The sequence below is a fragment of the Rhamphochromis longiceps genome, linkage group LG9 (assembly GCF_057381845.1).
Source record: "Rhamphochromis longiceps isolate RC_006_pf linkage group LG9, R_longiceps_female_GT1.1, whole genome shotgun sequence".
Classification (NCBI taxonomy): Eukaryota; Metazoa; Chordata; class Actinopteri; order Cichliformes; family Cichlidae; genus Rhamphochromis; species Rhamphochromis longiceps.
In genome coordinates this window covers 31194765-31222339 of record NC_140565.1, presented here as the reverse complement: position 1 = coordinate 31222339, position 27575 = coordinate 31194765, and the positions used below count along the sequence as shown (strand labels likewise).

At 40.6% G+C, this 27575-nt stretch overlaps 3 protein-coding genes across 3 annotated transcripts; all 3 read right to left on the bottom strand.

The window, feature by feature from the left end:
* Positions 1–7865: 7865 nt before the first annotated feature.
* LOC146662567 (C-C motif chemokine 24-like) lies at positions 7866–10488 on the bottom strand. The gene is made up of 4 exons (XM_085417859.1): positions 10328–10488; positions 8299–8431; positions 8170–8228; positions 7866–8078 (listed from the first exon to the last, which is right to left on the bottom strand). The coding sequence occupies exons 1-4, from the start codon at positions 10395–10397 to the stop codon at positions 8053–8055; spliced, it is 288 nt and encodes a 95-aa protein (XP_085273985.1). The 5' UTR covers positions 10398–10488; the 3' UTR covers positions 7866–8052.
* Positions 10489–12858: 2370 nt separating this feature from the next.
* LOC146662566 (C-C motif chemokine 2-like) lies at positions 12859–15043 on the bottom strand. The gene is made up of 4 exons (XM_085417858.1): positions 14895–15043; positions 13329–13455; positions 13200–13258; positions 12859–13104 (listed from the first exon to the last, which is right to left on the bottom strand). Exons 1-4 carry the CDS (start codon positions 14962–14964, stop codon positions 13079–13081), a joined length of 282 nt encoding a protein of 93 aa, XP_085273984.1. The 5' UTR covers positions 14965–15043; the 3' UTR covers positions 12859–13078.
* Positions 15044–17187: 2144 nt separating this feature from the next.
* On the bottom strand, positions 17188–24432 carry LOC146662565 (monocyte chemotactic protein 1B-like). Its single transcript, XM_085419224.1, has 4 exons — positions 22403–24432; positions 20905–21031; positions 20770–20828; positions 17188–20676 (listed from the first exon to the last, which is right to left on the bottom strand). The coding sequence occupies exons 1-4, from the start codon at positions 22518–22520 to the stop codon at positions 20606–20608; spliced, it is 375 nt and encodes a 124-aa protein (XP_085275350.1). The 5' UTR covers positions 22521–24432; the 3' UTR covers positions 17188–20605.
* Positions 24433–27575: the final 3143 nt, after the last annotated feature.

The window sequence follows — 27575 nt, the reverse complement described above, 5'->3', positions numbered from 1 at the left end:
TGGTAACTTTCACACTCTGCTCTGGAGGAACTGTTTTATACAAATGTAATTGTGTTGACTGTTTAATCTTCCAATACACACATGCAAAGATCAACATTTCTAATGCAGACTAAAAGTGGTTTGGGTATGCACTTCTAATTTCTCAGTTGAGGTGTTTGTGCTCATATGCTGTAATTGGTTTTCACCAAATGTGGTGTTGTGTATTATCACCAAACATCCCTACTTTGGTATACAGCTTTTTGAGGAATACAGACATGGTGATTACTTTTATTTTTTATCACACAAAGCATATGCGTATGATGGAAAAAAGAGAAAAACTCAATGAAGTTGCTAACATAACTTGGGCTCTTTGCAAGCATCTGCACAGACAGCATGCTAACACAAAGCTAGCTAAGAAGTTGTGAGCATGCTAGCTGCTGATCTTCAACAGGTAAGAAAGGCAGTGATGAACAGTCAGTCGTGCAGCCTTGGGTTCTGCCTGTTCATACTCCTAGAAGTAACTTAACTTTCTTTTGTGTTGTCAGCTTTGTGTTCATAAGTAAATAAACAAACAATAATATGTGAGTCCTCATCAGGGTAGGGATTGGTGCTGGTGTGTGGAACTGTAGGCTAAGTTAGGTTTATATTGTTAACTGGTTATTAAGTGAAACTTTGTGTTATTACCTCATCTATTACTACTTCATACAAATCTTTGTGACTTTTTATTCACTGGAATAATGAGAGGTTGTTTAAAGTCACATTTCCTGGGGTGCAGTTCCCCTGGTAGTGGTGTTGCTGTCTTTCCCATTTTCTCATTTTTCTTGCACCAAGAGGAATGTTTAGTGCACATACCTGCCTTAAAAAGTCAATGAAAGTCTCTCAACATAATCAGACTAAATTTTTGTGAAACTTGCTTTTCTTCTTTCTTCGTATTTTACTTGTTCCCACAAAATTTTATTCAGTTTTTGCTAAGGTTGCATTCTTTATCTGATGAGTGACGAGTTTATATTACTTCCTGTTTAAATTACACTTCAAGAAATAGTCAAACCAAAGATAAGACAGCCACAAAAAATTATTTCCTGTTTATTTAGTAGGAAATGGGTTTGAGAGACATGTTTCTTAATTTGATGGTGTGAGTGTCTAACTCCCCAGTATGACTGCTAAATGACAGAATAATTGTAAATATTTCTATAAGTATATTTATGATTGTCATATTAATAAAAACATTTACTTGATTACTCCCAAGAGAAAGTAATCTGATAGACTACTTGTTACATTACTTTTACTCTGTAAAATGTCCTGAAATGCACATCATATAATTAGCATTTAACTATATAAACCTAAAGCTGGTCCCACATACCAACACAAATTTTATTAAAGACACACATATGATGTTTCTCTTAGCATTTAGGTATGAACACAAAGGAAATGGACTACTCACTGGTTCTCTACAAGAACGGGTTCTCGATTCCCATCCCTGTACCTCGGATACTGTACCTGTCTCCGCCCAACTGCACATTTCTTTGTGTTGACCATGAGCCCCCCCTACCTCAGGGACTCCAGCACTGTAGTCTGTTGCACATGCACTGTGGATGATGGGAAAATCCAGATATGTTGTGGTATATGCAGCATGCAAATGCACAACCCTATCCATGAGGTGCAAGAAAGTAGCTGGGGCCGCCAGTCCAAGTCACTCCATCTCAGGACCTGTCTGGAGCACACTTAACCCAAATAAATGTGCATAATACTGGATTATTGAGCTCAACTGAAAGCACCAAGGAAATCAGATTCTGGGAATGCATAAGGAGATTTTGTGTGAGTCTGGTGTATATTCAAGCAACAGCTAGAACAAGTAGCCCCTCCCTTCCTTCCCTCCCCATCCCCAACTGCCTCCCTTTACCCGTTCTACCACAACGACGCACTCGTGTAGGGCCGTGGGATGCAGGTGTGTCACCAGGGTGCAGGAGAGGCATCACCCCTCTGTCCCCTTCTGGCCTCAATTTATTCCACAACCTAAACATCCACATTACTCACACTTTCATAACACATACATATAGGCAGTATTGGGACTAACGCGTTATTAAGTAATGGGTTACAGTAACTACGTTATTATTGTGGTAACGAGCACGGTAACTTGTTATGCCAAAATGAGGAACGCTGTCATGGTCCCCGTGCCTGCCTGGCTGGCCCTGTGTGGCTGCATGTGTGTTGCTTTTGTCTCTCTCCTCTCTCTCTCTACTTGCTGCCTGGGCGGAGCTCATTATGGGCTCCCGCCCCTGGCCTTCACCACCTGTGGCTCCTCACCTTGTTTGCTCTTGCTACTTAAGGCAGTGACTGAGAACACCTCGCCGCTGGACTATTGAGTAACGCTCGTCAGTGCTACTTTAGCCTAAGCCAGTTTTGAGCTCTCTTCGTGAAAGTTTTCCGTGTTAATTCCTGATCTCTGTATACAGATTCTTCGTGCTCGGTTTGGAAGTTTGGACACCGAAGCCTGTTCGTGAGAGTGGTGTGTGTGAGGAAAGGACCTTTCCAAGTGCATTGTTCTGTTCGTGTGGAGCGGAGCAAGACAGGACACTTCCAGATTCTTCCTTGTACCCCTGGGAACCTTGGCCCCCTTCACCTGTATATAGAGCACCGGGAGTGTGTAAATAAAATTCAGTTTTCTGTGTTTTCAGTCTGCGCCGAGTCCTCCCTGTTCCCTCGTGACAAACGCGTTAATCGTTACTGGTATTTAGATAGGCTCTTTATTCGTTACTTCGTGTGGTGGCTATCATGGAGCTTCCACAGATTCAGTAACATTAGCAAGTGGTGGAGGCCAGCAGGTGGATGAGGGAAAGGGGAGGCAGGAGGAAAAGAGACCCGAGGCGGCCGTCGGTTCGAGTGTGAACTGAACTTCAGGTAAGAAGTTATGACCTGCAGTCTACCTGGGTCAGATATAAACCAAGTTTAGGGGTAGTTTATTTTCGTTATGCTGACTTTTTCGTACTGGCTACTAGCTAGCATGACTGAGTTTGTATACAGCTGGGTGGGTGCTATGATGTTACTGATGTTGAATTTTATTTTGTTCATAACGTTAATTATTATTAATTCTTCTCTTTTGGCTCTCAGCGAAGGCGGTTGCACTTTTCTCCTCTCCTGCCCTTATCTTCCCTGCTTAGCTTCTTATGTCCTTGTCTTGTCTTGTCTTGTGTTTTTACTTAGGGCCACCTGGGTTGGCTGGAAGACTGTTTACTTAGCCTGGCGGGGCGGAGGACACTGTCTCAGCTGAACTCTGGACACACACACACACACACACACACACACACACACACACACACACACACACACACATACACACATACACTGATATGCACACACTGATACCCCCTCCCTTTCCAAATGCCTTCAATGCTTGTGCCCTAAGATGGCAGTCGACTGGACCAGCGCAGACATGCTGCAGGACCGGATGCGCTGTCTACACCGGCTCTCTCTTACCCTTTACCCGCCCCTGTTGCTTGTCTTGTGTTTCTATGGTGTATTGATAGTCATGTGCTTTTTGTGCTGAGGTGTTTTTTCTGTTATCAAACTGTTCTCCCACTAGGAGCTCAGTCTGAGTGGAGTTTTTTTTCTCCTCCTCTTACCTCATGTTATGTATTTTCGTTGTTTTTTTCCTATCAGCCTACCTTTCTGACATGTCTCCCCAATGTGATGTTTGTGTAAAGTTGGTCAGAAGGTTCCTTTGTAAGTGCACATGCGCCATTAGCGTGCTGCCTGCTGTAACCCTAATTTCCTTCGGGATTAATAAAGTATTCTGATTCTGATTCTGAAGCTGATTAGAATTGCCAGCCATCCCATAAAAAACGCAATCGTTCCGTATTCAGAGAAAATATTACGCGTTTCGTATTGAGGTGAAAAGGAACACAGTTTGTCCCGGACTTCAGCTAGAATGGAAAAAGACACAAAGCTGGATTTATTCTGCGTCTTTATGCTGTCAGCTGTTTCTTCTTCTCTCATTCTCCCCCCTCCCTCTCCTTTTTCTACTTCAATCATGAAACTGATCAATGATCAGCTGATCGGCTTTTCTCTCTTGTTTGTTTATCGCCCACTTTGCGCCAGAAAGAGGAAACCAGCGGATGTCGCGCTAAACAACAGCAGCACGTTTAAGCTTGATCAGCTGTTGTTTAAATTTATTTTATGTTAATTTCTAGTATCAGCCGATGTTTGCTGGAGCCACAGCTGTAAAAGCTGCTGGTCGGTTTGGATATCTGGTGAGAGGGAAACATGAAGATGAAACCAGGAGATGTCCTTACTGAATCATCAGAGCTGAACAGGTGATGGAGAAACAGGTTTACCTTTGAGGTGACATGAATGAGTTGAGGGGAAGTTATGAACTGTTTCTGAGAGACAAATAACACCAGGATCCTTTTCTAAGTAGCTGACAGCTGGTAACTGTGCAGGGGCGGGTCTAGCAAAGTGTTGCCAGGGGGCCAGGTAGGGCATTAACAGGGAGAGGGGGGCACAAAGAAATACTTTTCTTTCTTATTCTCATTTAAAATATTTAGCTTTTAAAAAATAATTATCTGAATCTTACAACAAGCGACTGATAGATTTATATATATATACCATCAAAACAGCCCTCTGGGCGACACCTCCGCTGCATTTCCTGCAGGACTGAGAGGAGGAGAGCCATATTTGTCCCCAAAGCCACTCTGCTTTTTAACTCCAGCCAATAAGACCATTTCCCACACCAGAAACATAAACTACTCTACACTCTTTTTATATACCGTAATTGTCGGGCTATAAGCCGCTACTTTTTGCACAAGCTTTGAACCCTGCGGCTTTTAGTCAGGTGCGGCTTTTCTAAGGATTGTCCTTGAGCGGATTTGTTTTGTTTGTTCCACTGTTGTACGGCACTACGTTGCCTGGCGGAAGGATCGGGGTTCAAGAGTGGTATGTTGGTCACATGTCCATCCGCCAGGCAACGTAGTGCCGTACGAAGTAGCGCGAAAAGCAAACTTCAAAGTAGCGCTACGCGTTCAGCGGGAGGTGTGGATGACGAGCGGCGATAAACTTGCGAAAAGCAAGTTATGCCCAACTCCACCGGTGGATTCTGACAGCGTGGAAAAGTGTGAAAACATCCACGATCACCAACGGATTTCGAAGGGCTGGACTGCTGCATGATGGAGAGGAGGACACCGCCATGGCCCTTCTGAGGGTGTTCGACTCTGACACTGACAAAGAGGATTTGTTTGGTTGGTTTTGAAAGTGACAACGAAGGAGAGAAGCGGAGAGTGGATGACGAAGCCATCCTGTTCGTTTCCGACACTGGAGAAGAGGACTTTGGTGGTTTTAGTGCGCAGGAAGATGGTGGTGAATGACTGACTTTTCTTCTTGTTAAAGCCGTGTCACTGCACCTGAGCCTAAAAGGTAGGCCGAATCTATTTTTCTGGTGTGCTGTAGGTTATTATGTACTACATTTGTTACTCATTTATGAAGCACAGTACATGTTTCGTACTTGTAATTACCGCTACTTGTACATATACCTAAAAAGTTATGCAAATATGCACCCATAACTTGTTTTTCAAAATATTAATAAAAGTGATGTCTCCAAACAGCCATCTCTTTCCTGACAATTCTCTTTGTGCATATTCTCTTACATATGATGAGTCAACATTGAAACACCTGCGGCTTTTAGTCAGGTGCGGCTAAGGTATGTACAAAACAGGATTTTCCCCTGATTTTAGCTTGTGCGGCTAATATTCAGGTGCGCTCTGTAGTCCGGGAAATACGGTATTCACTTTTAGTCACTACAGTTATTTGTTCACTTATTCAGTCACTTTAATTTTAAAACGGTGTATATACTGTATAATTTAAGTATTTTTTATCTCTTATTACCTGTTTATGCCCTGACCTTATTTTTAATGTCATGCTGCTCTGTTGTATCTTAATTGCCCCTTGGGGATAAATAAAGTTTCTTTGATTCTGATTCTGATTAACATAAATAATGAATAAAAAAATACAAAGACTCTCAAGTCCTAACTAATAATTGCAATAACAAGAACTCTTCTTCAATACACTCGGCGCTTCACACACATGCCCGAAAAACTAACTGGCTATGGCTGTGGCTGCTCCATCTGGGGCAAGTGCACAGAAAGTTTTCCACACCCCACAAACGCTGCGGCTCTTCCGTCGTCCTTTATTGGTTACGTCCACATCGGGAGCCAGTTACACCAGGCCGATCCTTCCGTCCACCAAACCAGCTGAGCCCCTGCACAGGTGAATTGGGCTATATGGCGATATGAATAATATACAAATATCTTACTTGAAACCCACTCTCAGCATGATGTTGGTGGTTTGAAAATATTAAAGTCTCACTGATAAGGGGTGGATGCACACTGAACTACACAGACCTATAAAAAATAGCATTAGCCCTGCCTTCGGATGTTCCTGCACTTAGCAATAAATAACCACAAACCCCTCCAAATGCTAAATACTATCCAAGTAATAGCACCTGTTTTTACAGGAATCGGCAATGTCGGGACTGCATGGCTTAAGCTGGTACATCTATGATGTGACACAAGGCAGTAGCCTTCACCACAAGGACTGGTTTGTTAACCATACCACCAGAAGGGCTGACATGTGGTGGTTTTGCAGTGATTGAAAGCAAAGAGCTAAACTCTCCCCTGTATGGAAAAGAATCTGTGCTGTAGTTTACCTGATGTTCACCCTCCCAAACTTCAAGCAACTAACAACTGCATGTTAGTTCTTTGATGGCCTTGCAGAGTAGAATGACTTCAGATATGTTACTGACAAAAAAGTTTTGTGTCATCTGTTATGACCTAGGTCATGTGTTGTTTGAGTTCCTCACACCTGAGGGTGGTGCTGTTCTTTCTCTGTGTTGTTTGCGCTTGTGTAAGCTGCAGGTGGAGGCTGAACATTGGTGGAAAACTAAATGAGGCTATAAATTGGGACCCGTCCAGACCAGCAGCCCGACCAACTTCCAGCTTCCAAGCAAGTTGGGTATTTAGCCCTGTGTCTTATAGTGTGCTGTGTGAGCAAGTTTCTGTGATGAGGAGAGCTTGGTTGCCTGGTATATATCTTGCTGTCTGCTAAAATTCTAAAATTCGACTTCATTTTCTTATATGGAGATATCTCAGGGATAGAATATGCAGTTAAACAAAATGAAACTGATAGAAAGGTGAGTTTATAAGTAGCTCTGCTGTGGTTGGAGCAGTTGGGTTAGGAAGGCAGCCTGAGAAGGTCCAGCCATCTCCAGGAGGGGGCTGCGTAAGCTAATTATAACAAAAACGATTAACCAAAGGAAGGGGCCCAGCAGCTTTGGGCTGTAACACCCCTCAGTTTAAATGTTCGATCCCATGATCTTCAACATGAGTCCCAGAGGAAGAGTCTGCACAACAAAAATTCCAGGTCTTCTGTCACAGACCTGCCCATGGCCGTTCATGCTACATCAAAGTAGTTAAGAAGCAGACAAACATTTAAAGAAAAGACTACTATAGAAATTTCTTTTTCACAATGGGTCCAGAGGAACAAAAAAAGAGAAAAAAATAAGATATTTTCTGTGAAATAACAAAACTTTTCTGTCTGGAGAATTGTGCTGATACATTTTATTGATTAACTAAAGGAGTATTTCTTTAACATACTGGCAAACTGAGATGAAGTTTTTCATTGTGCTTTTTTCATATAATAAGATTTTTCACTGGGCCGACCCACTTATGTTCATCGTGGGCCGCATGAACTTGGGTAAAAGTTTTATAAAAAACCTGGACAGTGTTGCTCAGCGAGCATCCTCAGTTGAAACACAAGTGGAATGCAATAGGCGATTCAAACAACAGCAGGAAAATATTTGCTCAATAATACAAAAGTTTATTTTTGTATTGTTTTTCACAGCCACATTGTGCTTCACATAAACACATAATGCACAGAAAGAGATTCACAAATAAGAAAAAAAAACACAAAAAACAAAAGACAAATAAAACCTGATCAATTAATGTTTTAAAACAGTCAGGCTGAGAAAGCGCTCTGGTTTGAATAAGCCTTCAAAGGTGATGAAAATACTGATGCAGCAGACAGACTTCACACCTTCCTCATTTTGGCAGTGACTAGAGAGGAAAAACAGACAAGCAGCAGCTTCAGTTTTTCTCTGTAAATACTTTGCATTTATTTCTGTGTGTTTCTTTTAGCACGACTTACGATCTTTGACCCACTGAGCTTTTGGATCAGCACAAAGTTGTCCCTTTTTTGTGTTAAAACTGGAAATAAAAGACAGAAAATTATAGAGATTGTATATGTTTGTATGTAGGACAACAAGTGCTGACTTACATTATAGCCTTCACACAGTGTCCTCTTGCAGCCTGCTCATGATATGTTTCTCCCACCACCTCAGCAGTCCTATTGTCTTTGTCGACGCCAACGCAGCACGGGCGGTTTCTTCCAGGTCCACGGACTCGAGTATCTGAGAGATAAAAGGTTAAAAACTGATTTGTCTTACATCACTAAACAGAAGATGACTTTTAATATGTGACCTGAAATTATGTTACAGTGCACAGGCATTTTTTTGTCCAAATCAATCAACAAGTAAGTGGAACAAATCAATGTTCTCATCACTTGGGGACCCTCAAGCACTTTTTAGGCAGTTTTGGCATTATGTTAATTAACTTTGATTTTTATAGTCGTTGGGATTCAAAGAAAAAATGAATGAAAACCAATCCAACTTTGGCCCAGAATTAAGTTTAGCTGTTGCAGGGCTCTTGCACAGATTTTAAAGAATGTTTCTGTCTTGAAATGTCTCTGATTAAAAAAGCATATTACATACTCCTATTTGTGCAGCATGTGGATATTTCTTAAAGAAACTCCGGCTAGCCTGCCCATGCTCCACAGCATACCTATGAAATAGCTGCATAGACATGAAATCAGTGATGGTTTGATCAGAACGCGTCTCCAAGCAGCCTGAAGCTGGACAGATAGTCTCGATATGATAGAGAAAGGTGGATTACGTTGAAATATCCACACGCCGTGACCAAAGGGGAGTCATACGTCTTACATATCGAATATGTAACTGAGTGGAGACAGTCTTGGTATGATAGAGAACATATTCTCAATGTTCTTATGTTAATAACAGACGGTACGTCACTGTTTGCTTTGTGCTGTTATCAGGATCACTCAGAAAGTTTCCATAAATATATTTTAACAGAGGCGAGACTTGATCCAACATTTGGAGATATCATCTGGAATCTGGTTCCTGGAATTTTGCAAGGATGAATTTTTACTTATATTTATTTTCTTAACCAAATTGAATCAAATAGAAATATGAACGGTTGGGAAACATTGTCTTTATGTTCTGAAGATGAAATCTGCTGTACCAAACAAATCCAAACTGATTCTGCCTTAAATTGCTTTTTTTGTTATTATTTGCAAACAAAGCATGTTGATTTCTTTTACAGGGGATGAGAATAGGAACCAACATTAAGCTCCATTTATTAACAATGATTAATATATCAAATGTTTAATCATAGATTTCAAAGTTCAGATGTGCTGATAACTGAATGGTGAAAAATACTGTCCCGTAGCTGCAAGATATTATCTTATACTCTCTCTGTGTCGCTCTCATTTTCTGCTTTCATGCCTTATGCAATGAGTCACAATGTATGCACCCCTCCAAAAACCCACTGAAATGATGACTTTGCTAAAAACTAAAATGAAGCAGTGAGATGTAGTTACAGAGTGAATTTGTTTGAAGGAAACCACTGCACCAACTGTGCTACACTAATAAGTTGGCAGTTATGATAGTTTAAGTGTCAACATATGCCTGGCATGCAACGCAGCGTGAGACATAACCCCATAAGTGACAGAAAACAAAAGTAGAAAACATAAATAGTACAAACATTGTTAATGGTAAGCAGTATAGCGGGAATGGATATGGTGTGGCAGTCAGTCAGTCCAGCAATCGAACACAAAAGTCAGGTGAATGTTGTACTTAAAAAAAAAAGGAAATCTCCAAGACTTCTTCTAAATGTAGACGTAAAGGACGCCTTTTAAAATGCCATGACTGACTAACAAAACTTAGCCCAGAAAACAGCTTCCAGGAATGCTTGGTGGGTAGAAGTCGAGTGTGAATGCTGGATAAAAAATGTCACAATTATAGACTGAGCAGATACCAGAATATGACTGATGTAAAGGTTTGTGGTCTTTACACAGTGGTCCTGCCCAATAAACCACCAAAATGTCAGAAGTGAACCTTATTCACAAACAGGCAGCAGCCATTGTTGGAGATAGTCATTGCTGCGATCAAATGATCTATTTTATCTCTTTTTTCCCTCATTTTTCTGTAGAAAAGTAAGAGCACAGTTACCTTCAGAGGAGTGGCAGCACACACACACCGAGAGCAGGAGGAGAGTGATGGAGAGGATCTTCACAGTCATTTTCACCGGTGGTCTGGCTCACTGATCAGAGTCAAAATCTACGAGTTGATTTGTGTTTGGTTATTTATTGGTAAGTGCAGGAACACATGCAGGCACAACTGATGAGGTGTGATTATAGGTCTGTGTATTTGTGTGCAGGGTGTGGCATATCACACCTCCCCCTCTTATCAGGAAGAATTCAGTATTTTAACCTATCAACACCTCACTGAGATCTTTCTGAGAAACAGCCTCATATACACGAAGTTCAAAGACACTCAAATATGGTGATGATTATGATAGAGCCTGATGATTGAGAACAACGGTTTGTGCATTGTAATGAGTGATGAATCTAAATCACCCACTGACTTCTGTTCTTCAGTGATTCATGGTTTCCCTAAACAGCCTATATGTACATCTATTAACATTTGCATGACTGGCTGACTTTTATGCTGCTTATTTTTTCTTATAAATTCCCACGACTTTTGCTCGTAATTTAAATTTAATTGTTTCTTGTTTGCATCAAGCTGTTTTACCCCTGAAAACACAAAAGAACTCACTTTTACTGTTTATTTTATTTATGTTAACTTTTGGCAGATGATCAGATAAGTTTCACACTCTGCTGTGCAGGAAATGTGTGACAGAAATGTGATCATGTCAACTGTCTTTATCTTCCAACACACACTTGCAAAGATCAACAGTTTCTAACACAGACTAAATACATCACATGTTAAATGGTTTGTGTATGCATTGCTAATTTCCCCCCTCATAGCTGCATTAGACGTTCTATTTCTTTTATTTAGGCTTAAATATGAGGGCATGGCTGTTTGGGGTACTTGGGTTCATTTCCCCGTTTATGACCCAACAGGCCAAGCATAAACTTTCTGACAGATGGCCTCACATTTGACCCTGAAATACAGTTCCTGTGGTTGCTGTGCTCTATTTGTGCTCACCTGCTGTGTTTAGTTTCAATAGATGTGATGCTGTGCATTATAGCTAAAAAATGTCTTCTCTGGTCTCATTGGTTCAAAGTTCCAGAAGTGTTTATTGCAGAAAGTCAAGGTACCTTTTCCTGCACCTCATGGATAGGGTTGTGCGTTCGCATGCTGCATATACCTCCACATATCTGGATTTTCAGTATGACTTAAAGCAGTTATGACATGGTCTGATTTTCTCACCCAATAAAGGAATATTTAATATATCAGTCTACTTGTCACAGTCTGGCGAGGGCAGACTGTATGAATTGAAAAAGGACCCAAAATGCAGACTCCAAGGAACAGGGAACAAAACTTGAATGTTAACAAAAAGCAAGCCGTTTAATATGGCTGGTAAAAAAGGTACAAACAAAGGGCAAGGCAAACTGAAGCAAAATTAACACAAACCTAAACTGGGAAATCTAAACAAACAATAAGAAAAACCTAGACAAGAAACTTGGAAGCATGGCATAGGAAACATGGCGTGGACAACAGACAACCTGACAATCACACACTGAAAACAGAGGACTTAAATACACAGGAGGTGATTAGGGGAAGTGGAGACACATGAGGAAACAGCTGGCACACATGAACATAATGACGTCACAGTGGGAGAGTAAAACTGAACATGATGAACACAGAACACCAGACCTCTTCACAATAAAACAGGAAACATAATGAGACATAGACATGACAACCCGAACTTGACAACGTAAGACACAGACATGAAACGCATGAAGAGCAGGGGAGATTTAACATGGTTGGAAACACGAGGGGAAAATAATAACTAGAAACACTTAGGCATAATAATACAAACTTGATAACATAAGACACGCAGCATGAAACACGAAGGGTGAGGGGAAGCTTAAATACAGGGGAAGAGAACACAAGGAGTCTAATAACCAAATGAACTTAGATAACCTAATGAACAAAATAAACTCAAACTTAAAACGCTGGGTCAAAAGACCCAGGACCATGACACTACTCTTCATTCTATCAGACACAGTTATCACAGCTCGTACATTTGCTTTTTACACATATATGTAAGCATTGAGCCAAATTTAGTAATGCCAACAAATTAAAGGAACAATATTTGTCTCTTATATATGATACATCTATATATACACTGTCAAAGATACTTGTTTTTGAGTGAAGATTTAAGGTGATAGGACATATAAATAACTGCAACTTGAATCTTTGACACAGAGTTCAAGCTCACTGCTGTAATATATCATCTGCTAAAATTCTGCTTCTTTCTTTCGTCAGCTGCATGAACTTTGGTAAAAGATAAAGGTTTATTAAAAACCTGGACAGTCTACTCAGTGAGCATCCTCAATTAAAGCACTAGTGGAATACATTCAGCGATGTGTGTGACATTTTGTGAGGGTCTGGTGGGCACTGAAACAACAGCAGGAAAATATTTGCTTAAACGTTTATTTTTATATTATTTTTCACAGCCACATTGTTCTTCACATAAACACACAATGCAAAGAAAGAGATCCACAAATAAGCAAAAAAAAAAAAAAAAAAAGACAAAGCAACCTGAACCCCAATTATCAATTAAAAAACAATGAAGTCAACAGCGTGAATAAAATACAGGTTTACTCCACAGTAAAAATTAATCTACAAAAAAAAAATGTTTTGAAACAGTCAGGCTGAGAAAGCGCTCTGGTTTGAATAAGCCTTTAAAGGTGATGGAAATGCTGAAAATACTGATGTAGCAGACAGACTTCACTCCTTCCTCATTTTGGCAGTGACTAGAGAGGAAAAACAGACAAGCAGTAGTTTTAGTTTTTCTCTGTAAATACTTTATTATTTATTTATGTGTGTGTTTATTTTTAGCACGACTTACGATCTTTGACCCACTGAGCTTTCGGATCAGCACAAAGTTGTCCATATTCTGTGTTGAAACTGGAAATAAAAGACAGAAAATTATAGAGATTGTATATGTTTGTATGTAGGACAACATGTGTGGACTTACATTATAGCCTTCACACAGCGTCCGCTTGCAGCCTGCTCACGATATGTTTCCCCCACCACCTCAGGGCTCATATCGATGTCGGTGACATCAACGCAGCACGGGCGTTGACTTCCAGGACCAGGTGGACCTGAGAGGTAGGAGGTTAAAAACTAATTTATCTGACCTGAGAAAGTCTGATTAGAAACTCAAAAGTTAACTCCAGGTTTAAAACGTGATGAAACTCCTTACATCGCAAAACAAGACAAATGTTACCTGAAATTATGTGAATGTAAGCATTTTTTTTTTACACTTCGACAGAAAATGAAGCTCACAGAGAGGCAAAAAAGGATATGAAAACTAATAAACCATGTTTCTGTCTTCTAATGTCTCTGATAAAAACAGTGCATGAACATTGTTCTGAGGTTGTGAATCACATATTGTCAATACTCTCTCTTTATATACATTTCTATTATTTCTATAATGGAGGGTGTGTGATCGTTTCCTTTGTGTTTGTTTCCTGGATCACTGAGAAAGTTTCCATAAACACTTTTTAACAGAAGTCTCAGATTGTTCTGGCTTTTATTCTCCAGTACAGCACACCAAATTCCTTTCCAGAGGATCAAAATGAGAAAACACATTAAGCTTAATTTGCTAGCAACGGTTATTATATGAAAAACATGACATGTTAGTGGCTTCCCATGATGCACTCAGTGTTTCTTCAGAGTCTCACGTATTATGTGTTTAAACATCAATTTCTGTTTAATGACGCATTTTTAAATCTCTGGATCTCTTTCACAGTATGTTTGTAGTACTGTCTTCTACCCCTCAACCCTATAGGTCCCTACAGATGGTTGCCCCTCCCTGACCCTGGTTCTGCAGGAGGTTACTTCCTTACTGTTACTTCCTCATGGGGAGTCATATAATTTTATCTGTATTATTGTATCTTTACTTCACAATTTAAAGCACCTTGAGGTGACTGCTGCTGTGATGTCATATTATATGAATAAAACTGGATTATACTGAAAATTAATAATGTTTAATCATACAAGACAGAATTAAGAGGTGCAGGTAGCTGAACGCTGAACAGAATTATCCCATAGCTGCAACATATCATGTTATACTCTGTGTCTCTGTGTCACTATTTCCTGCTTGTAGATCACACCATCACACTTAACCAATGGGTCACAATGTATACACCCCTCACAGAAAAACCCCCCATGAAAACTGCATCAAGATCTGGCTACAGATTTAGCTTGAAAGAAACCACTGCACACTGTGCCACCATAGTAAGGTTTGAGTTATGACAGTCAAAAGGGCGATGCAAATGATGCCGAGCATGCAACATCCCATAAAACATAATTCTCTAATGTCACTGGAAATAAAATATATATAGTTTAATTATTGTTAATTTTAACCAATCAACCAAGTCCTTACAGAGCGGTCATACCCAATAAAACCGCCAAAAAGTTAGACGTGTACCCCAGCATCACAAATAGCTAGAAGCCATTGTTGGAAAAAGTCATGCTGTGATCAGTTTTATGTATTTTATTCTTTTTGTTTTCCATTAGAAAGTGAGAGCATAGTTACCTGCAGAGTAGCTGAAGCACACACACATTGAGAGCAGGAGGAGAGTGATGGAGAGGATCTTCACAGACATTTTCACCGGTGGTCTGGCTCACTGATCAGGTTGAAACTATATCAGTTGATTCGTGTTTGGTTATTTATTGGTAAGTGCAGGAACATTCACAGGCACAACTGATGACGTGTTTTAACAAGTCCTTGTGGTGCATGGTGTGGCATCTCAGACCTCCGCCTCTTATCAGGGAGATCTGAGTGTTTCAAACCACCAACAGACTCGCAGCTTCCAAAGAAGCACACACAAAGTTTGCAGACACTTAAATATAGTGTACAAAATAATTGATACAAACAGTTTATGTATTGTCACAAATGATGGATCTAAATCACACGTTGATTATTGTTTTTCCATTTTAACTAACTGTGAGTGTTTATCTCTTGCAGGCCTCAAGTGAAAAATAATCGTGCGTCATGATGCCTCTTAACGATCCTGATGCACATCTATTTACATTTGCATGATTTGTTAATGTTTGGCTGCTTATTTTTCATCTATAAATCCCCACAACTTAAACTTTTGTTTAAGCCATTAAAGTCTCACTGAAAACTAAAGGACCTCTGTCAGTGCACCCCAGGGCAGCTGTGGCTACAATGTAGCTGCCATCACCAGTGTGTGAATGTGTGTGTGAATGTGTGGAGGACTGAATGTAGTGTAAAGCGCTTTGGGGACCTTAGGGACTAAGTAAAGCGCTATACAAATACAGGCCATTTACCATTTACAAAGTAGTGAAACGCTCTCATTGCTTATTTCATTTAGGTGTACTTTTGGCAGATGATCAGGTAACTTTCACACTCTGCTCTGGAGGAAGTGTGTGACAGAAAAGTATTTGTGTCGACTGTGTTAATCTTCCAACACACACACATGCAAAGTCAAAATTTTTTGACACAGGATGTGCACTACTAATGTCCCACCTCGTGCATCAGCGCTCTTTTATTTCGGCCTAAATTTGTGGACATGGCTGTTTTTGGGTGTATGGGTTCATTTCCCTGTTGCATGATCAAATTTCAGGCAAACATTAACTGTCAAACAGATGGCCTCACATTTGACCGTATACAGAGGAGGTCATGGTTGATTCAATAAGTGCAAGGGATCCTGGTCCTGTGGCTACAAAGCGAGCTCAAGTCGCTCCTCCACTGTGATTGACAGTTGAGGAGTTTGTGCTTATATGCTGTATTTGTATCACTTTGTGGAGCATTGGACTGCCACTACCTCATAAGACTTTGTTGTTATACTATCTCTTACCGTATATTACTAAATCTCCATTTGCACTATTTGCCTATTTGCACTACTCTGCCTGGTTTACACTCAATGTCATTTACCCTTACCTGAATATTGTATATTGTATATTGCATAGCTTTCTTGTTAAATTGTATTGTATTTATTTAAATTTTTACTTTTTAATTTATTTTATTTGCATTTTTTAATCACTCTCTTATATTTAAATGTTCATTTGCTATTTCATCTAGGGTTTGAGAGTGACGAAATTTCTATTCTCTGTATGTCCTGTACATGTGGCAGAATTGACAAATAAAGTTGACTTTGACTTTGACTTTGATTTGGTTTTCACCAAATGTGGTGTTGAGTATTATCACCAATAATCCCCACTTTGGTCTCATCTGTCCAAATGACATTCTTTCTGGAATCTTTTAGTTGCTTATAAAATAACATGTTACACCGCATTACTGAATTGCATTTTTTCAATAATGCTGCAATGTAACCCGTTAATGGACTACATTCAGTAATTATTTTGCGGTTACAATTATATTGATTTATATGCAGCTATCGGCAAACAAAATGCTTTTTTCTTTCTGTTTACTTGTGCTGCAATCATCTGATTTCAGTTTGTGTTTGGGAGGAGGAACTTGGTGGTGCAGTACAGTGATACAGCTTTTGAGGAATACAGATATGGAGATTACTTTTATTTTTATTGCACAAAAGCACAAAAGTATGGAAAAGTGCAAACTGCATCCAGGACAGAAGAACTGCATTAAATTGCCAACGTAACTTGGGCTCTTTGCAAACATCTGCACAGACCACATGCTAACACAAAGCTAGCCAAGAAGTTGAGAGCATTCTAGCCGCTGAGCTTCAGCAGGTAACAAAGGCAGTGATGAAAAGGCAGTTGTGCAGCCTTAGGTTTTACCTGTTCATACTCCTAGAAGTAACTTAACTTTTTGTGTTCAGCTTTGTGTTCATAAGTTAAAATCCAAACAATACTATGTGAGTCCTCATCAGGGTAGTGTAACAGCCACTATGGTGTGGTGTCCCTTTAAGACACCCAAGTCGAGGGTTGATGGTGTCATCAGTTTGTGCCACTGCTCTCTCTCTCTGTGATTGTGGGGACACGTGCCTTCACGCTCGTGCTTAACGAGGAACGGACTTATGTTTTCTTTTCCAGACCCTTTTTTTTGTTTTGTTTGCAACGCTTGGGTTGTATGAACGCTGGGCATTTTGTTGTTGAGCCGCAGCCGTTCAGCCGGGCTTTTATACGGTTGCTGAAGAGTGCGTATTGAAGAACCACCGTGGATTACTGATGCCAGCGTGGGTGTGTATTCTTCCGCCTAGCCAGCTAGGCGTTTTGCCGCCTCTTCTCAACCACACAACACAACCCAACGTTACAAAATGGCGCCCGAACATCTTCTCTTGGACCTCAGTATGCAGTATCTTCGAGCATCTGATGATTGGTACATAAAAAGGTACGACGCGGCAAAGTGGCTGTCCGCCATGTTTCGCGGGAACGGACCAGGCTGGCCTGGACGAGGACGTCGGGAGGATCAAAGGGTCGCGGTGGTGCATTTCCATGGCAACGACTGGAGCTGCTCCAGCATGGTTTGTGGACTGTGGCGCCGTTCTCTGTTTGGCCTCTTCGTCGTGGCTCCATTGGATGTGCGTGGACCTGCGTTTCCCGGGCGTGGGTTCGATGCAGCTTTGCCATAGTTCCTGAATTTGCATTTTTTTTCTTATGTATTTCGTGTTGGTTACTGTTGTAACATGACTGTTGTTTGGGTTTTCTACAGTACTTTCTGGTACTGTTTTCACATATTATGCTGTCTGTTGCAAGTTTGTGAAGTAGAAGAAACGCAATGAAAGAAAAAGGGAATTTCATTCTGTAATTGTCCTGGCTATGCTAAGTTTATTTTCTTTCTTTAACATTTATTTAAATGGACATTCACCATGTGGGACACTGTCATGTATGCCAGTTTGTCAATATTGCACTGTACATTTCCCTGTTTTGGTTTTAACTTCTTATCCTGCTGACCATGTATGGAGGCTGGTTAAGTCTGGACTGTACCAATGCTGTACAGGTGTGTAACAATTCCTCCACGACCTGCTTACTACCTAAAGTAGCTATGTGTAGTGAAAGGGGGTAGCGGGAGGAGGGTCACCTGGGTCCGGCTGAGGGCAGCCTTTGTTTAACCCGGGGGGAATATGTAACAGCCACTATGGTGTGGTGTCCCTTTAAGACACCCAAGTCGAGGGTTGATGGTGTCATCAGTTTGTGCCACTGCTCTCTCTCTCTGTGATTGTGGGGACACGTGCCTTCACGCTCGTGCTTAACGAGGAACGGACTTATGTTTTCTTTTCCAGACCCTTTTTTTTGTTTTGTTTGCAACGCTTGGGTTGTATGAACGCTGGGCATTTTGTTGTTGAGCCGCAGCCGTTCAGCCGGGCTTTTATACGGTTGCTGAAGAGTGCGTATTGAAGAACCACCGTGGATTACTGATGCCAGCGTGGGTGTGTATTCTTCCGCCTAGCCAGCTAGGCGTTTTGCCGCCTCTTCTCAACCACACAACACAACCCAACGTTACAGTAGGGATTGGTGCTGGTGTTCGGAACTGTAGGCTAAGTTAGGTTTATATTGTTAACTGGTAATTAAGTGAAACTTTGTGTTATTACCTCATCTATTACTACTTCATAACTGGAATAATTAGAGGTTGTTTAAAGTCGTGTTGCTGTCTTTCCCATTTTCTCATTTTTCTTGTAGCAAGAGGAAAGTTTAGTGTACATACCTGCCTTAAAAAGCCCGTCATGAAAGTCTTTCAACATAATCAGTTTAATGATTGTGAAACTTGCTTTGTGCCATTCCTCTTTCTTTTTATTTTGCTTGTTCCCACAAACGTTTATGCACTTTTTTCTTAGGTTGCGTTCTTTATCTGATATGGTAATACATATTTGAGTTTATGTTACTTCCTGTTTAAACTACACTTGTAGAAATAGTCAAACCAAAGATAAGACAACCACAAAAGCATATTTCCTGTTTATTTAGTAGGAAATAGGTTTGTAAGAGACATGTTCCTTAATTTGATGGTGTGAGTGTCTAACTCTCCAGTACGACTTCTAAATGAAGATTAAACTTAATAATTCAATAAGTATATTTATAAGTATCATATTAATAAAAACATTTACTTAAGTACTCGAAAGCGAAAGTAATTTGTTGCACTGCTTCTTACATTACTTTTACTCGCATATCATATAATTAGCATTTAACTTTATAAATATAAGTCTACAGTCCCACATACCAACCCAAATCGCTATCTTAATATCGATTTAACATATGATGTTTCTGAGGTTTCCTGACAAACAGGAGTTCAAATGGAGAAAATCCCATGAAAGCCAGGGTCACCTCCTGCACTGCAAATAACAGAGGTTCTAGCCAGCGACCCCAGTGGCATCGACCCTCTTGAATTAATGTATGAATCATGGACTTCAAGGTCTTTTTCAGCTCCACTAGCTCATCAATGTCAGCATAGTATATACTAGTCCAATTAGATTTAATGTGCCTCCTTTATTGGTCAGATGAATGGTCACTGAGTATCTCTACATTCTAATTGGTTCAGAGTATTGTGTATGATCTACTAAAACAAAACAATAGCCCTGTGCATGCCAGTAAATAGGCCCAATGAGGTCCATACCAATACACTCAAACAGGACACAAAGGCCCTTTGGAATGGTCATTTGGTTTACTAACTGCTATCCAGGCTGGATGCACACCTCTGACACCCATCTCCTGGAATGCCTGGCCAATACAATTGACCTTTAACTCGATCCAGAGTTTTCTCATATCCTCTGTGACCAGATATCAGGTTATAATGAGCTGCCTGGAAGATTAATTCCCAGTGGGCTTTAGGCTCCAAAAACTGGGTGTGTTTCTCTGCAGTGGGAGTGTAACGCCTCACTCTGTACAATCTATCCTTCATTACAAAATGGGAGTTGGCTATGCTACATTAGGGCTGGTGCTACTTCCCCAGTAGAAGTGTCGGATAGCCTGGCATTGCTGCTGAACACAGCACAGATACCATCCTAGCTATCGTAAGCATATCCCCAAGGATTGTCCCACCAGTTTGTTAAACCCGTGCCAATCCGTCTCAGGACCCCTAAGGGGCAAACGTAACTCAAATAAAAGTGCATAATACTAGATTATTGAGCTCAACTGAAAACACCAAGGGAATCTAATTCTGGGAATGTATCAGGATATTTTTATGAATTTGGTGTGCATTCAAAAAACAAGAACAAACTGGTGCTATAAAACAAAAGTTTATTTTCATGTAGTTTTTTAAAGCCAAAATGTACTTTGTGTAAACACATAAAAACACAACAAGAAATTCATATATGAGCAAGAAAAAAGACACAAAGCCAGAACTCCAATGAGTTCACCATCTTGCCTTTAAAGATGGTGAAAATACTGATGTAGCAGACAGGTGCTTCCCTGGTTCACCTTTATCATTTTGGCAATGACTGTAGAGAAAAGAAAGAGAAAGGAGAGCTTCAGATTTTCTCTGCAAATATTTTTTTTGTGTATTTCTGTGTGTCTGTATTTCTATGACTTACGATCCTTGACCCACTGAGCGTTTGGATCAGCACAAAGCTGTCCTTCCTTTGTGTTGAAACTGGAAATAAAAGAGAGAAGGTCATACAGATTGTATGTGTTTATGTTTTTCTGGAGGACAACATGTTTTGACTTACATTATAGCCTTCACACAGCGACCTGATGCAGCCTGCTCACGATACGTTTGTCCCATCACCATAGTGCTCAAATCGCGTTGGGTGACGCTAGTGCAGCATGGTCGCGGTACTGTAGGAAGACGATGAGCTGAGAGGAAGAAGGTTAAAAATTAATTTCTGGATTGAGAAAAGTCTTTATGAAAATCAAAGTGAATGCCAATGTGACCATTAAACAAATATTAGTCATGCAAGTTAATGGTCTTTTTTGTTCCCAACATTAGGTACTTTTTGCAGTGATCTCGCATAGAAAACTATGCCGCACGTATATAAAACAGGTCCGCAGCTCCGAACCGTAGTAAAGGGACCTCTGGCCAATACATCGGGTTCCGTGTCGGGCTCGTAGCCAAAAACTAGCTTTACTTTGTTGTCTGGGTCAACTTTGCTAGCGAGAGACAGAGAGAGGCGTTGAAAGGCTGCTCCAACGTAACTTATTGTTTCGGAGGAAAACACGAACACAGTGTACAGACGAGCCTTAACAGCTTACTGACAACTTGGCTCGTCAGGCACTCTTTTTGGCTGCAGTGGTTATCATTATACAGTGGGATACAAAAGTTTGGGTAACGTTGTTAATAGTCATTATTTTCCTGTATAAATCGTTGGTTGTTACAATAAAAAATGTCAGTTAAATATATCATATAGGAGACACACACAGTGATATCTGAGAAGTGAAATGAAGTTTATTGGATTTACAGAAAGTGTGCAATAATTGTTTGAGTTTGATGAAAAACAGCTTCATGAGTCCGATTTTCTGAAGTTGTGAATCACATATTCTCACTATTCTGGTAGTTACTTTTATAACTGAGGCTATGTCCCTGTTCACTCAGAAACAGCATCAACATCTGCCTACAGAGTGAATTAGCTTGAAAGAAACCACTGCACACTGTGCCAGCATAGTAAGTTATGGAAACATAATATCCATCCATCCATCTTCATCCGCTTTATCCGAGGCCGGGTCGCGGGGGCAGCAGCCTAAGCAAAGAGGCCCAGACGTCCCTCTCCCCAGCCACCTCCTCCAGCTTATCCGGGGGAATACCAAGGCGTTCCCAGGCCAGCCGAGAGATATAATCTCTCCAGCGTGTCCTGCCCCGGGGCCCACCTCCCGGTGGGACGTGCCTGGAACACCTCACCCAGGAGGCACCCAGGGGGCATCCTTGTCAGATGCCCGAACCACCTCAGCTGGCTCCTTTCGATGTGGAGCAGCAGCTGCTCTACTCTGAGCCCCTCCTGGATGGCCGAAATTCTCACCCTCATACATAATATGTATACTTTAAATATCATGATGATTAACCAACAAGAATGTGACTGATATAAAGATTAATGGTAAAAGAAACTATGAGAGTCCTTACAGAGTAGTCATTTCCAATAAAACCAAAGAAAGCTAGGCGCCTTAGTCAATGGTGTAATCAGTTTTACGTACTTTCTCTCTTTTTGTCCTTTAGGAAAGTAAGAGCACAGTTACCTTCAGAGGAGTGGCAGCACACACACATTGAGAGCAGGAGGAGAGTGATGGAGAGGATCTTCACAGACATTTTGACCGGTGGTCCGATTTGCTGATCAGGCTGTAACAAAAAGTTCATCAGTGCTTGGATATTTATTGGTAAGGGTAGGAAGATTTGCAGGAAAAAGAAGTGACGGCGGGTTATTTTAATACGTGTTTATTTGTGTGTGTGGTTGTATCATAATCACACCTCCGCCTCTAAATAGAGAAACTTTAATATTTCAAACCGCCAACTGCTTGCTGAAAGCTTTCCGAGAAATAGCCTCACATTAGGAAATGCACAGACATGTCTTATGGTCTACAGCTTGATTGATGCCAACAGTGTGTGCATTGTGATTATTGACGAATCTAAACCACCCACTCATCTGAGTAGAGTCCTTTTTTTCTCCTCCTGTACCCGATGTTGTGTATTTTATTTTATTTTTTTAAATGTTACCTATTCCGACCTGTCTTCCCTATGTGATGTTTGATGTTTTGATGTTGGCTCAAAAAATCTCTAGACCCAGCAGTCTTAGCTAATTATAGGCCAATCTCCAACCTTCCTTTCATATCAAAAATCCTTGAAAGAGTAGTTGTCAAACAGCTAACTGCTCATCTGCAGAGGAATGGTTTATTTGAAGAGTTTCAGTCAGGTTTCAGAGCTCATCACAGCACAGAAACAGCTTTAGTGAAGGTTACAATAATCTTCTTATGGCCTCTGACAGTGGACTCATCTCTGTACTTGTCCAGCTAGATCAAGGGTCGGCAACCCTAGGCACGCGAAGGGTTAACTGATGGCACGACCATAGCTGGACTGATCATACTGGGCATTAACTCGGTGGGCCGATGGTGATTTTTCGTTTTTATGAGCCGATGTTTGTTTTTTTTTTTTTTTGTAACGTTATAAACAATGAAAGGTGGTGGATTGGCCAGATGCTGGCTGGTGTGTAAAACTAACTCAGTTGTTTGGTGGTGGCTATGGCGGTGCTTCCACAGACTCAGTAACATTAGCAAGTGGTGGAGGCCAGCAGGTGAGGGAAAGGTGAAGCAAGAGGAGGAGAGACCCGAGGCGGCCGCCGGTCCGAGTGTCAGGTGAACTGAACTTCAGGTAAGAAGTTATGACCTGCAGTCTATCTGAGTCAGATATAAACCAAGTTTAGGTGGAGTTTACTTTCGTTGTGCTGAGTTTTTACAGTCAGTTACAATAACTCTTACTGCGTACTAGCTAGCTGATCAGCTGATCGGCTTTTCTCTCATGTTTGTTTATCGCTCACTTTGCGCCAGAAAGCGTAAACCGGCGGATGTCGCGCTAAACAACAGCAGCACTTTTAAGCTTGATCAGCTGTTGTTAGAATTTATTTAATATTAATTTCTAGTATCAGCTGATGTTTGCTGGAGCCACAGCTGTAAAAGCTGTTGGTAATTATGTTGGTTTGTATATCTGGTGAGAGGGAAACATGAAGATGAAACCAGGAGATGTCCTTACTGAATCATCAGGGCTGAACAGGTGATGGAGAAACAGGTTGTAGTGGGGGGGGGCCTACGGTGCTGTGCAGGGAAGGCGGACGCACCTGCACGGCATCTGCAATCACGCCCCGCCGACTTAAATTTTGTAATGGGTCTTGTGTTTGTTGTTGTTGTGATAATGTTAAGCGGGCAGCGGGAGAGCTCTGTGTGCATTGTGAACAGCAAGGAGACCAGAGATCAGATTAACATGTGTATCCCTGTATTAACAAACATGCCATATTGGCTTAGTTTATTTTTCTTATCATTGTTGTGAGGAGACCATAAATAGCATTTGCATTTTCTGTTGTACAGTTCGTTTGCTCTCATGGAGTTCTTGTTATGGATAAAAAGTGTCTCTTTTTGTTTTAAAATAGCTGATAACTATTCGCTGATAGCTGCCAACATCTGCAAACAAATATAATTCTATGAAGTTGTTCTATATAGTGTGAACTGTTAATATAGAACATTATTAAATTTATTGCTAATGCAATCATATGGAACACTGACTTCTGAGGAAATTTTAAATGGCACTCGTCATCAAAAAGGTTGCCTACCCCTGTGCTAGACCTTAGTGCAGCGTTTGATACTGTTGACCATAATATCCTATTAGAGCGATTAGAACATGCTGTAGGTATTACAGGTATTGCACTGCAGTGGTTTGTATCATATCTATTTAATAGACTTCAATTTGTGCATGTAAATGGAGAGTCCTCTTCACACACTGAGGTTAATTATGGAGTTCCACAGGGTTCAGTGCTAGGACCAATTCTGTTCACATTATACATGCTTCCCTTAGGCAGCGTCATTAGAAGACATAGCATAAATTTTCACTGCTATGCAGATGACACACAGCTCTATCTGACCATGAAGCCAGATAACACACACCAATTAGTTAAACTGCAGGAATGTCTTAAAGACATAAAGACCTGGATGGCCGCTAACTTTCTGCTTCTTAATTCAGATAAAACTGAGGTTATTGTACTCGGCCCTGAAAATCTTAGAAATATGGTATCTAACCAGATTCCTACTCTGGATGGCATTACCTTGGCCTCCAGTAACGCTGTGAGGAACCTTGGAGTCATTTTTGACCAGGATATGTCCTTCAACGCACATATTAAACAAATATGTAAGACTGCTTTCTTCCATTTGTGCAACATCTCTAAAGTTAGAAATATCCTGTCTCTTAGTGACGCTGAAAAACTAGTTTATGCATTTATTACTTCCAGGCTGGACGACTGTAATTCATTATTATCAGGATGTCCAAAAAACTCACTGAAAAGCCTTCAGCTAATCCAAAATGCTGCAGAAAGAGTAAAAGAGTAAAAGAAAGAGTAAAACATTGCTCTCACTATGACCTCAACACTAGAAACAAGCATAGAGGACACAACGTTGGTCTGCAGTGGAGTAATGTGTTGTTTGCGAACAAACTACTTCCTTGTGCCATCAGGGAGACGGAATCTTCAGCCAGTTCTGCTGAGAATCCATGCAGGCAGAGAATGTAGTTTGATGGGCGCACCATGTTGTCAGTCACATGCAGACAGACGTAAAAGAAGGAAGGGGGGAATGATGCTCCGAGGAAAGCGAATGTTGTGGTACAGGCGTGTTGATAAAAAGTGAATAAATGAGGAAAAAAAGAAAACGGTGCAGCATCTGATTTAAATGGTAAATGGTCTGTATTTGTATAGCGCTTTACTAGTCCCTAAGGACCCCAAAGCGCTTTACATATTCACACACACATTCACACACTGGTGATGGCAAGCTACATTGTAGCCACAGCCACCCTGGGGCCCACTGACAGAGGCGAGGCTGCCAGCAGCTGTGATGTATGAGACTGCAAAGCTGAGTCCAGAACTGTAAAATGAGGAGCTAGCTAAAAAAGTCCACACTTTCATTTTAACTGTTTTCCCGATGCAAAGGATAAAAGACTTTTATCCAGGCCTTAAATCCTCCCTAGTAGCACATGCATAAAAGGCTGTAACTCTTCACTGTAGATAATCTCCCCACGTGGCCCACAGCTCAGCGAGAGGAAGGCTCAGTGTACCTGTCTACATAATATTAATAAATGTAAAACGTGTTTTGTCTCATTCCTCTTCCGTGAATACTTTATTTGGTTACTTTGTTTACTCCAGTTTAATATTTCTGCACCTTTTGTTAACTTTGCTTCCTTCATTTGACGTGGTAGTACGGAGGTACATTTATCTTACTTTCTGTCTTAACGAAACCTTGAGAGCTTCTAGGTAAAGCAAAGATAAGATAACAGGAATAGTTTCTTTTCAGTTTTTTTATTATTTGAGTGTAAGAAGTGGTTTTTTGTGAAGTATCTTTCTGAATTTGATGGTGTGATGGGGTGACTGCTTAATGAATGAGTGGTTGAAAAGTTCACATTTTGTATGCTTACAAATTTCCCCACCGTGGGATCAATGAACTCTAATCTTACATCTCATAATATATGAACGAAACCATTAATAATGGTTGAAAAAATATCAAGCAGGTTTCATAATAAATAATATGAGTGTGCAGAATCAAATTTCTTTCTCTGTATCATAAACCATGTGGTTCCTCAGCTCCTCTCAAAATAGGAAGGTGTAACTCTTTTCATCTATGTGCCAGGAAGTTTTCAGATATGACACCATTGGTAGATGTTTGTCAGTCTTTATGATCACACTTCCTTTCCAAATATGTTGTATGAGTCGGTTAGTGGTTTGTGGTTATCAAAACGGGTACATGCACAAAACGAGAATAAAAATCCAACTTAAATTACTAAAGATTCCACAAACAATAAAAATAAAGAAATTCAAAACCTACAAATATGTAGAAAGACAGAAAAGAGATACAAAATGACTTCACAGACAACCCTGCTAAGAGGTGCAAAGCTACGACAGACAGAAAACAACCATGGACATAGTCAAAAAAGACAAAGAACACGCACAATGTTGTGATGTGGTTTTTAATGTGTAAATAAAAATGGCCCAAAGCTTTTTAATACACCCTAAAATTGTTCTCCGAGAGCCAGAGCAGAGCTGTGCAGAGATGATTTTCAAAGTTAAAATTGGGCACATGGAACCAGACTGGATAACAGCAAACTGCATTCATCACGAATGTTATACTGAATCACATCGTGCTATATCACCATCATCAGGCGGCGATGATTGCAAAGCAAACGTAGCCTATATTTTGCCTGATGGTTACAATGTTGCTGCTGGGGGGTTGCTGCTGCTGCTGAGAGGGCTGAAGGATCATTTTAGTGAAATATAAGTCCTCCAGAAAGGCAGGAAAAATCCCTGGAACTTACTTTAAAATGAAATATGTTCCCTAAAAAGTTGGACAGAACTACAGACCCATGACAGCCTTACCCAGTTAGCTAGCAGCTAATGACCGGCACTACTGTGTAGTTTATAAAAGGACAGACATTTTTTGTCGCACTTTTGCACACACAGCACGCTCATTTGTTTCAATTTGTTGTGAGGTTAGATACCATTGGGCGATCTTGGCATTGGCATCTTTGATTCGATGGTTGAACTGCAACAGAACGTGGTTCAGGAAGATGGTGAATGAGCATCTCGGGAAGTAAAGGATTTTTTTAACATAATCTTAATAAATGTAAATCCTCTTCCGTGAATACTTTATTTGGTTATTCCAGTTTAATTTT